At 39.2% G+C, this 12,562-nt stretch overlaps 1 protein-coding gene across 1 annotated transcript in view; it reads left to right on the forward strand.

Annotated features, from left to right (window-relative positions):
- Nucleotides 1-12,562, forward strand: part of CORO1C (coronin 1C) — a 60,963-nt gene that overhangs the window by 15,075 nt on the left and 33,326 nt on the right. Inside the window, exon 2 of the mRNA XM_079763157.1 lies at nucleotides 9,288-9,487. Within this exon, the coding sequence (XP_079619283.1) occupies nucleotides 9,293-9,487 (195 nt within the window). The 5' untranslated portion in view covers nucleotides 9,288-9,292. The remainder of the gene's footprint in view (nucleotides 1-9,287; nucleotides 9,488-12,562) is intronic.

Genomic DNA, 12,562 nt, shown 5'->3' on the forward strand with positions numbered 1-12,562 from the left:
AGCCAGCTTCTCTGTTCTGATTTTTCCGTGTTTTTTGCGTGAGCAAAATGCAATTTCGTATTTAAAAATTGCACAAACAGGCCTGGTGGAACTATGAGTTGTTGAGGCAGCACCCCCATGAAAGAGCTCTGAGTGGCACTCTTGGCTGATGTGGGAAAGCCAAATTGTATGTATGAAGAGGAGTTTATCTTTGAAAAACTATGTAAGTTCAGAGGGTGGAAAGTTGAACTGGCCTGTACTTTGCGGTTTGAGGTCATGTGTCTCTCTCAGAAGTCCTTTAACTTTGGGCAAGTCACAGTGTCTCTGGGCTGGAAATGAAGGGCCTGGAATTGATGAGTTTTAGAACCCTTTCCACTCCAGGCTCCTGTGAGGACTGAGCCTATAGATCTTACTTGCATTTTCTCATCTTTTGTTCCTAGAAACATTTTTTTTTTAAAATGGTATTGTGTTATTAAATTGAAACAAAGTACATTTATAATTGATATGCATCATTTGGCTTCTTACCTATTACCTGAATGAATAGGGGGGTGATACTATTTGGAAGATTATAATGAGTATGAATTTTCCCCCTTATTTTTTTTTTAACCTCCCATTTATTCTTACCATCCTTGGTATCATGATAAATTGAACCAACATCAAGGCAGTTCAATACTTGCAGTCAGTTGTCTTAAGTGTTTAGCAGTTTTTCTAGAAAAAACTTTTTCCCCTCTATACCTCAATGTTATTAATGGAGTGCAAATCCTTTTCAGCCACAGCTGTTATGTATGAGGTCTGTCGTATGTCTGATTTTTCTGCTGTGTTTTGTGTTTTATATCATGTGGTCGTTTTTCTTCATTGTAAAACAACTTCTATCAAAGTAGGTAAATTAGGCCCTTTTTCCCCCTTGGGATGTCTCATATGAATCTGTTAATTAAGGAAATTAATACAATGAAAATGATTTGCTAAGGTGAACTCTTCAAATGTCACTGGTAGGATTTGTTTAAGAAAATTCTAAAAAGCTCAGCCAACTCATATCCAGAAATGATGAATGTTGAATTTTTATATTTAATTATAGTCCCTCCCATATTTGCTTTGGGTGTCTGCTCTTTTGTGAATGTGTATTCTACGTAGGCTTACATATTACATTTCCAACTTGTTAAAAGGAATTTTTCATGTTGGGATTGCCATTTAAATAGCTGAGCTTAGCATATTTGTTGCCTCATTTGTTATTTTACTTGCCATTTTCTATTAAATAACACATCTGATCTCTTCCACATTAAAAAGTGCCTGCCATAAAAGCAGCAACTTGGAGGGAACATATTCTTTCCCCACTGGGATATTCTGGAGTCCTCCTGCAGTCCTGCTAGGGAACATTCTCAGCCTGATGATGCTCTGGAATGGTCTCAGCAAATGTTCTGAGCAGGATTTTGCTCCTAGTAGGGGTTTTCCTGTATGTGTTCCTAGCAGGATGTGTTTCCTTTCATATGAACCATAGAAGTACATCTGCTAGGATCTTTAAACGGATAACTTCTCAATAAACAAGGAAATATCAAAATTGTGGTCTTTTTTTTTATTAGATTGATGTAAGTCAGAATGGAGAAAAAGTAGTAACATTTACTCAGTTTTTCAAGTGTATTTTATTTAGTGCCATTACAATATAAACACCCTGTCTTGTATACATTTTTTTCCTCCTCCTACCCAACACGTTTCTTATGTATGGCTTATGAATTATATTTTCTGTGTATAACTTGACTTGCCAGTGCTATAAGAAACATTCCTTTACATTCTCCTAGAGGTTGAGGATCATCAATTGAGTGTATTTTATTCTGAGAATGATTTTTTAGTGAACTTACCTCTGATACTTATAAAGTAAGTCCTTAAACTGTAGAGATAGACATTATTATTTATTCTTCTGAAATAACCGACCCTAGCCCTAATAGCTGAGCCTAATCCCGAATAGCCCAGTATAGCCCTAAGAGCCTAGTCTAGTCCAAAAGAGCCAAGCCTAAGTTGAGCCCAGTCCCGAAGAAGGAGCCTAGCTCCGAAGGTCAACCTTATTTTTACAGCTTGTTCTTGGTTAAGATGTTTACCCGTTTTTTTGTTTCATAGATGAGCTGTTAGTGTCATGAATGTCGGAATGTAAATTAGTACAGCTAATATGGAAAATTGTATGAAACTTCCTCAAAAAAAGTAAAAATAGAACTGCCATATGATCCAGCAATTCTATTTTATTTTTTAAAATACGGAACGCTTTTCGAATTTGAGTGTCATCTTGTGCAGGGGCCATGTTAATCTTCTATATATTGTTCCAATTTTAGTATATGTGCTGCCAAAGTGAGCACCAGCAATTTTACTTTTGGGTATTTGTACAAAAGTAACAAAATCACTAGCTTGAAAAGATATCTGCATCCACATGTTCATTGCAGCATTATTTACAATAGCCAAGATATGAAAACAACCTAAGTGCCCATTGACAAATGGATAAAGAATGTGAGGTATGTAAAATAAAACAATGGAATATTATCTTCTATATATATAAAAGCCTAAGCGACCGGCCCACCAGTAACTATGATGCGCACAGACCACCAGGGGGTAGATGCTCAACGCAGGAGCTGCCCCCTGGTGGTCAGTGCACAGGCAGGGGGCTCCATCCTGCTCATCCAGACCCTGCTGTGCCTGCCACACAGTGTGGCAGGCACAGCAGGGTCTGGTTGAGCAGGATCGAGCCCCCTGGGCTCTAGCTCCTCCCCGGCCCCCGGCCCCCGGCCCCCTGCCGCTTCAGGCACTATTACATCCCCCGAGGGGTCCCGGATTGCGAGAGGGCGCAGGCCAGGCTGAGGGACCCCACTGGTGCACAAATCCGTGCACTGGGCCTCTAGTTCAGTATAAAAAAGAAGGAAATCCTACCATTTGTGACCACATGGATGGATCTTGAGGGCATTATGCTAAGGGAAATATATCAGACAGAGAAAGACAAATACTGTATGATATCACTTATATGTTGAATCTAAAACTTACAAAAAATATTGAACTGTAGAAAAGAACAGATTGGTGGGAGTCCGAGGCAGAGATTGGGGGGTGGTGGTCAAATGGATGATGGTGGTCAAAATGTCAGACTTCCGATTGTAAGATTAACAAGTCCTGAGGAAATAATGTACGACATGGGGATTATGAAAAAGATACATTTAAAAAAAGAAATTTATTATGATAGTTGCTGTACAATCAAGACCTAACCCTTAATCCTCTGTCCTTCAGTATCACCTGGAAAATTGGGCTGGGGAAACTACTATTCATATTTCTAAAATAGAGTTTTCAACTAAATTCCAGTGAGTGAATTCCATAGTTGAGCCTGTGCTCTCAACCTATCCTCACATTGTCTTTCAAAGACATACCAGTTTTTATCATAATGAAAACGATTCTAGAATAATCCCAGTTTTACTGGAAATGTGGGTAGGCTGATAAATTGCATGTTATAAAGTCTTACATAAGGTTTGTGGAAATTCAGAACTACATTGCATTTTCTCCTATCTAAAGTCAATATATTTTGACATTTGGTAAATATTTGATTTGCTTAATGAATGACTTATGTCTACATCGTCTCCTTTAATACTGTGATGATCCTCCAAACGCAAACAAAAGGTCCTACAAAGTTTTAGGAATTTGTACTTGAAAGACATTATAAGTAGGCAACTTCTTCAAGGTTGAACTCTGATAAGATATTTAAAATTGTGCCAAGTACTAGTATTTCCTTGGGCTTTTTATTTCAGGATTTTTTAAATTTACTTTTTAAAATATAATTGAGAATTAATTTATAAAATACTTTGGTTTTGGATACTTTAGTTTGTGGTTTGGGACAAGATATTTAATAAAAGAACTAAGTTTGATGGTATGACATTGTAATTTGGAAGTTTGTAGCTAAACAGTAATGTGATAAAACACTAATAACATTTGATAATGCAGGCAGCTGTCTTGTGAAGAAGGGAGTTTTTCTGTGTGAGATCCCTATTTTCCTTTGTTAGAGGAGAAATTTAAGTGTAGTGAATTCCATGCTGAGGTGAGGGAACAAAATATTTTGTTAAGGGTCCTTGAAAACTGATGCTGGTTCTCATATGTGAAAATTACACTTTTGGCCCATAATCAGTAGAGAATTGATTTGGGTTTTTTTCCCCCTTGGGTAGAAAAATCTATTAGTGGGCTCTTAAATAATAATTGCTAACATTTATCAGAGTCTGTGCTAGGAACTTTGTTTTAAAAACCCCCACATCTTTTTTGAGATATACTTCACATACCACACTGGCCAGGCTATATGTCTGTTCTTGTTCTAATACCTCACTGTCTTGATTTCCATTACTTTGTAGTGAGTTTTATAACCAGGAAGTATGAATCTTCCTAATTTGTTCTTCTCGTTCAAGGTTGTTTTGGCAACTGTTGGGTTCCTTGCAATTCCATATGAATCTTAGAATCAGTTCATGGAGAAGTCAGCTAGGGTTCTGATAGGGATTACATTGAGTATTGCCATTTTAATGTTAAGTCTTCTGGTCCATGAACACAAGCTGTATTTACATTTAATTGTGTCTTCTTTAATTTCTTTCATCAGTGTTTTGTAATTTTTAGTACAGGCATACCTCAAAGATATTGCAGGTTCAGTTCTAGAATACTACAATAAAGCAAGTGTTGTAATAAAGCGAGTTGTAGTTTTTTTGCTGGTGCAGGGTCTTCATTTTAATTTGTAAAAATACAACATCTGTGAAGCATTTTAAAGCCAACCATCATAAATGGGGTATGCCTGTATACAAGTCTTTCACCTTCCTGGTTAGGTTTATTCCTGAGTATTTTATTCCTTTTGATATTACTGTGAATGTTTTCTTTTAAAAAAATTAATTTTAGAGAGAAGCATCAATTTGTTGTTCCACTTATTTATGCATTCATTGATTGATTCTTGTATGTGCCTTGATTAGGGAATGAACCTTGGCAAATCAGGATGACACTCTAACCAACTGAACTATCTGGCTAGGGACTGGAATTGTTTTGTTAATTTCATTTTCAGATTATTTGTTATGAGTGTGCAGAAGTACAATTGATTCTTATATATGGGTCTCTTATCCTGTTACCTTGCTAATATTAATTCTAATAGTTTTTTAGCGTATTCCTTAGGATTTTCTATATGTAAGATCATGTCATTTGCACTTGGAGATAGTTTTACTTCTTCCTTTCCAATCCGAGGGCCTTTTATTTGTTGTTGTTTCTTGTCTATTTACCCAGTCTAGAACCTGTGGTAGATTGCTGAGTAGAAGTGGCAAAAGCAGACATCTTGTCTGGTTCCTGATCTTAGGGAGAAAGTATCTTTCACCATTGGATATTGTTAGCTGTGTTTTTGTATTTGTTTGCTTTTAATCAGTTTGAGGAAGTTTCCTTTTGTTCCTAGTTTGTTGAGTGTTTTTATCATGCAAGAGTGTTGGATTTTGTCAAATGCTTTTCTGTGTGAGGTGATTATGTGATTTTTGTTTATTATTCGATTGATATATGTTATACTGATTTTCAGATGTTGACCCAACCTTGCATTCCTGGATAAGTCGCAGTTGGTCATGTTATATAATGAATGCATTTTATGCTAGATTTGGTCTGCTAGCATTTTGTTGAGGATTTTTGCATTGATACTCCTAAGAGATATTTGTCTAGGTGTTTTTGGTCATGTCTTTGTCTGATTTGGGTATCAGAGTAATACTGGTCTCATAACATTAATTTGGAAGCATTTCCTCCTCTCCTATTCTTTGGAAAATTTTGTGAAGTATTGGTATTCCTTAAATGTTTGCTAGTCTTCAGTGGTGAAGCCACCTGGACCTGGGTTTTGTCAGATGTTGTTTCTAATTCTTATAGATCAGGAAAATGAGGCTCAGAAAGGTTAAGTAAGTTACTAAAAAATGGTAAAGCTAGAATTTGAATCTGGGTTACCTTATGTAAAGTTCTAGGATGATAAGAGCTGACACATATTGTGTAATTAGATATGTGTGTTTAACCATACAAGGTGCTTTCACATATTAATCTCTTGCTACACTCCTATCACCAAGTGCTTACCTCATTTAATGATCACTTCAACTTTATATGTATTGTACCCATTTTCAGATAGAGAATCTGACACTTAAGGAGATTCATTGACTTGCCCCACTGAACCATGGCCAGGAAGTAAATGGTACAGCTGTGCTTCTCACTCACAAGGCTGTCTGACTCTGGAGCCTGCCCTCTTAATTGCTTTTCTCTGTTATGTGCAGGAAAAGCAGCTGCGCCACATGTGGACAGCTGAGCCCAGATCAGGTTCAACCTTGGATGTGAATGGGCTCACACTGCTCTTCAATCTCCGCTTGGACCTGCCTGGCTCGGTCAGCACAGCACTGTGGAAGCACTGACTTTTCTCACTGTCTCTGCTCTGTAGCTGACACTCCAATCTATGGTTATAGCAAAAGAGCCTGTATATCATTCTGACTCCATGCAGTTAGGATGAAAATAAGTTGTCACTGTGTCTAATATAGAAGTGACTTTTAAAAGTACTTTTAGTATGTAAGTTAGCCAGCAGATTTGGGTAATTCCTTTCACTAACATATTCAAAGCACTTCACATATTTATATTTATCCATGTTTATATTGCTGGTGAGATTAGATGATATCTACTTTATTTGAGTAAAGAGGAAAATTGTCTCTTATTTTTCAAGTTAGAGGCCTTCCTCAAATGTCCATTCACATTTAAAAGGTTGGCACAAAAAGTTGACCTCATGTGGGCCGAGGGTCTGGTTGAGTGGTGGACTTCACAGTGGGTGGTGAGGTCTGATCTCTTACCAGATGGGGCTGGTGGTATCTAGGCCGGTAGCCAGTGTTTTGGGAGCCCCAGTAACAAGGGAGACTCCACTGTACAGAACCACATTGTCAGTATGACACCTCTTCCTACCTGTGCTCACCCGTGCTACGTGTCAGCCTGCCCAGGGCATGCAGTCTGGCTTCTGCTGGAGCGGGGGCGGGGCAGTGCTCTGCAGCAGTGGAGAGGGTGATCTGGGTGTTGAGCTGCTTCTGATTTAGGCTTCAGTTTTCTCGGTAGCCCCTCTCCCACATCCCTGTTTCTCTTCTGAGTGCTCTGGGGTTTCCATGGGCTTTGGTGTTTTCTTAATGAGCCCTTCCTCCTGAGACACTCAAGAGGACAGAGGACATTCACACTTCAGTCAGTTGCATGTAGATGATAGCTTTCCATCTTCCAAGATTTTGTTGTCCCATTTGCACTCTTCTTAGGCTCCATTCAGTGACCTTTCTCTTGTCCTTTGGTGTTTATACCTGCTTTTATTCTTTGACTGCCATTTTATTAGGATTCCAGGAAGGAGTGGAGATAAATGCCATTTGTATTTCTTTTGTAAATTACCTCTTCATGTCCTTTGTGTAATTTTCTACTGGGATTTTCATGTTTTTAATTTGTAAGAACTTTGTATATGAAAAATATTAACTCTTGACATATGGTGCAAATCCTTAGTTCTATGTTAACTTACTTTTGAAACACTTGCTAGAAGGTACTGGTGGGATTTGAGCTTCTGCTAACTTGTGCAGATGGTTGTGTAGGGAAATGGATCCTGAAACCAGCTGGCGGTACATTGGCTTTTGTATGGATGTACTTTTCTTGTGGTTTTCACCACCTCATGGGAGCTCTTTATCTCTTCATGCTTGAGAATTATTCACACTGTTTCACAAATGAAGAACCCTGGCCAAGTGGAAGCAAATAATTTGCCATCTCCTCTACCAAGTACCCTAAATGTATGGTCCTGGTAGTCAGCTGGAAAGGTCTGGCAACAGCTGGGCTGAGAAACATGGGTGCTCAACTGCCTGCCAACGGTCTGTTGCCTCAACCCAGCACATGCCCCAGGCTTGGAGAGAGGCGACTTTTGCACATGCCTTGGAAGGTTAGAAAGAGACTGGCAAAAATAAATGATCTCCCTTTGCATTTAGCAGTGGGCCCAGCGTCATGAGAAAGGGAATTAGAGGGAAGCCATTAGCAAAAGTCCACCTTGTGTCTCATTTGGCATGAGTGGACAGGTGTTAGCTGTCCTCTGTACCTGATGGGGGTCAGAATGACTGGTTTTCAGCTGACCATGTTCCATTTCCACTTAGGTTTTCTCCAGGCCCCTTTTATCCTAGCCAATATGAGCAGAATGTTCTACATTAACAGGGAGGATAATTACATTGGTACAGTCTAGGAAACCTCACCAGTGGGGCCTGGTGATCTTAAAGCAGGAAGCTTTCAGTGCACATGTCTATCGGACAACCTAGTGGAATTTGGAGTCTGATATGACCCAGGAGGAAGCCCAGGAATAACACCCCTCCCTCAGGTGAATGATCAACTCTGACGTGAAAAACCATCCTGGTTCATTTCCCCTCCCTGAGGTTTTCCGTTCCGCTGTCCAACTGCTACTGCTACAGTCATTCCAGGCCTTTCCAGGCCTGGCTTATTGTCACAGCTCTTAGCCCAGAACCTTGCTTTTAGCTTCTTCCTGTCTAAAATACTAGTATGTTGTCATCCCAAACATTATTTTTATCACATTACTCTCCATTTAAGTCCTTGCTACTCTTTTTTGAGACCTGGCTTTTGACCTATCAGTTGCCTTAGCCAGATTTCTGGTAGCACTCAGCACCAGGAGTTTGGTTCTGATTTGCTTTGATTATAATGCCTGTGTTGGAAGGCTCTTGAAGACAAGGGTGGTTGCTTATATTTCTTGAATTCTCTACTACTCATAGTTGGTCTTGTGGAAACACTTGTGAGCGGGCAGAATTCTCAGACAGCAGAGTGCTGATGTCTGGGGGAAAATTACCTTGGCAGACTGAGGAAAAAGCCACAGTATCATATCTTTTTTTGGGGGGGAAGGGTTCTTGAGCTTCAAATCTACTACATAACTTAACTTTGGAGTTTTCTTATTTTTAAAAAGGGGAGAGTGAATTTACTTATCTTTCAATTCCCACCCAGTCCCGAAAGGTTAATTTTTCTTCATTCTTTGTCTTGATCTTTTTCCTGAAATTAAACTGATGAGCAGTTTCTGGATCTTGAATTAGGAATTTTTCATTTCTTTGTAATTCTTTCCCTGACGCATTTTCAGTTTTCTATGGGTATGTGCTGCTCAAGGAATTTTGGATTTGCCATTAGGCTCCTTTTTAGGAGAGCAGACAAAATGCCATACCATTCTGTTTTTGTTTTTTTCTACTTAGAGCCTTTTTTTTTTTTTTTGTAAAAGTAAAGCTTTCAGTTGAGTGCATGACTTTAACATAATTTTTGTTCTCCTACAGACACGATGAGGCGAGTGGTACGACAGAGCAAGTTTCGGCATGTATTTGGACAAGCGGTAAAAAATGACCAGTGTTATGATGACATCCGTGTTTCTCGAGTGACCTGGGATAGTTCCTTTTGCGCTGTCAATCCCAGATTTGTTGCCATAATCATTGAAGCAAGTGGGGGAGGTGCGTTCCTTGTGCTCCCTTTGCACAAGGTAAGTAATCTGACTTTCTGTTTTGTTAAACACTGTAATAGATTGCCCAGACCATTAGACTCTGATGTAATTGAGGTTTCATTCCTTACAGTTTACAACCACATCGGTTTTTCTCTAATAGAGAATCATTAAACAGAAAGGTGAACTCTGTTCTGGGCGTGACCTCTGTGGATGAAAAAGATTATCATAATGATGCTGTGAGCATGGCAGGCAAGGAATTTTATGATTTGGTTAGTAGTCATCCACTTTACACAAACGTTTTTCCAAAAGGTATATTTAAAAACAATCGTTTTTATTTGGGCAGAAATTTGTAAGACCATCTTTTTTGTGTGTGAAGTCATGAGGACTGAGACTTTTGTTTTTTTGAATGCTAAATGAAATGAAAGCTCAAGAAAAGGTTCCCAGTGATGCAGATTTCAAGTCTGGATAACAGTAAGTTTCAGCATAGGATCTAAACAGTGTTAACAAGTGGTAGAAATAAAGGATCTTCACTGAAAGTGATTTTGTGTGACCTTCTACATCACTGGGCTTCCCAGTTCTCCCTACTCCATCCAGAGAGTCATTTCCACTACAGAGAAGATGGGAGATTTGTGATTTTCTGACTATTCTTGAATATTGTGGATGAAAATCTGTACTTGCTTTAACAGGAAATCCCAGAGTCACAAATAATTGGGAGGGTTGGACGCGGGGGGGGGGGGGGGCAGTGTTGCTGTGTGAGAGAGAACCTGGAAAGAGTAATTTTCTAGTTAGCTTTTGGAGGAAAAAAAGTTGGTGAGTCCTGAGCTCTGATAAGGGCTCAGTGCTGGTGAGGATGCAGGTGTTGGGTCACGTTACAGCTGTTTCCACTCTGCTGAGAACAGTGGGTCTCCCTGAGTCTGAGCCATGCATGCTAGGGGCACGTCTCATCATTACGGACCATGTGATTCTGAAAGTGGTTACAATAAAGTCGTTTTCTGTCAAAGTATTGTTTCCCATTTGGGTGTTTTTTCCTTAGGAAAAACTCTCACTGGGAAAACTTCCAATTCTCTTGTACTTTTCTCTCAGATGCTTATGACTAACTTGTTTTATTTTAACATCTGATTTTTACTTTAGCGACTGGATTGATGTGATATTACATAATAGGACCATTTCACTACAGAAATGGGGACGGATGCCTTTGGGGAACAAATTTGATATGTGTTTTCAAATGCATCTTCTAATTGGCGGAATCGTTGATGATATTTTAAAGGAGAATTTTTCATTAAATGGAAATTTAATTTTCTACTTGGATACTTTTATTTCTGTGGAGAACATTGCTATTTATTGGCAAATAATACATGACAATCTTATAACTGTACTTAAACCTGATTTTGGAGTGGGAGTTTGAAATTAATGCCAGTTGCATTTGGTCTCCACAGCTTTTTAGTTTATTTGTTTACCAAGAGCAAGGAGCATTGGGAAACCTGACTTTTTAGTGGTGGGTTTTTGGTGTCCAGCTGAGAAGACGTTTCAGCTTTGTCAGCCAAGATAAGGCACTGGAGTACCATGATCTGTTTTGGAGTTGAGTTTTTAGTTTTATAACGTGGGCTGCTTTTGTTTAAAAGTGAAGAAAAATCAAATTTGCACATATAACATGAAGTGATGCTTGAAATCAAGATCATAGGAAATGATGCTTTAGGTGTGTATTGGGCTCCAGTATGTGTTGATAGCAGTCTGGGATTACTCTAAACATGAACTTGAGGAGATGGGTATTTATTTTATTTTATTTTTTAAATTAGGGGTATGGTTTTTAATAACTATCCCAGAGACTTCTGGTAATGCCCCCCCCCCCCCCCACACACACACACACTTTTTTTTTTTGGAATATAGACAGGCAGACTGGTTTAGGTGATGCTATCGGGGCTCTCAGTACATATTAATATTGAATATGCATGTATCAATCGATCTTAAGATGTATTGTGACACTTTCAGAAAGGCTCCCATTTAAAAACATGGTCTTCATTGAATTTCTCTTCAAAGCTAGTTAGTGTAAGCTGTAAATAGGGCTTATTATTGCAACCTCAGGAGGCTTTTGTGGTTAGATTCCGGGAGAATCACGGTCTCTGTCTTGCAGGACTTAAAATAGAATATGGAGAGAGTAGTAGGGACATACATTAAAACACATACATAGCAAGAGGTAAGTTTAGGAATGAATACATGTTTACTTTAGCTGGTTTACGAGGTTTTTGTTAGGAAGGTTTTATTAGAGAAAGTGGGATTTTAAGAGGTCACTGTCAGATGAATATGGAAAGGACTCAGCCCTGAGGTGGGGCGATTTAGGTTAACACGTGATTCAGGATCTCTTTTGTAATGCTTCCTTCAAGCTATGGCATGCCATTCTGTCATGACTTTTTAAGGTGTGGCTTAGTATGCATTTTCTTATTCTTTGGTCTTTCAGAGGCTGAATAATAAATAGCAGTCTTGCTGAACAGAAGTTGGCTTTGTGGTTTGGGCTATAGGGATTTTTCCCACCACAACTGCATGAACTGCCTTGTCCCAGTCCCCCGTGCACTCTACCACATGGGCATGAACAAGCCTCTCCTGTGTAGAGTAGCTGCACTCGTGATGTAGGACTGAGGCATTCCCATCCCATTGTGAACCATGTGGGGCATTCAGACACATCACACCATTTTGTGGTTAGGTGCACGTGCACCAGAATTTCAGATCACAGTGAGCCTGTAAATCCTAACTTCAACAAATAAGGGTGAGGGGGGAGTTGGTTAGAATTATATGCTCTTGCTCTCTTAACATTCACTTGGATGGAGGATGCAAATTGAAGGGCTCCTATCTTGCCTAATTGCTTTCTCCCTTCCTCCCTAAACTATTCTTACCTGCTAGTATTGGAGTGATGGCTAATTTCATCCTCAACTGCCTTAGAGAGCAGCTCTGCTCTGAGCCCTTATGGGATAGGTGTGGCCAGGTCTCTGTTAACCTTTTGGCTCTGTTAATCTCCTCTGTCCTTCTAGCTCCTCTGATATAGTTGTACAATGCCTTATACTAGTATACCTTATATATAGTTATGTACGTTTCTGCCATTTATTTTAGGAATTGTGTGTG

The sequence above is a fragment of the Cnephaeus nilssonii genome (genome assembly GCF_951640355.1).
Source record: "Cnephaeus nilssonii genome assembly, chromosome: 22".
Taxonomy (NCBI): Eukaryota; Metazoa; Chordata; class Mammalia; order Chiroptera; family Vespertilionidae; genus Cnephaeus; species Cnephaeus nilssonii.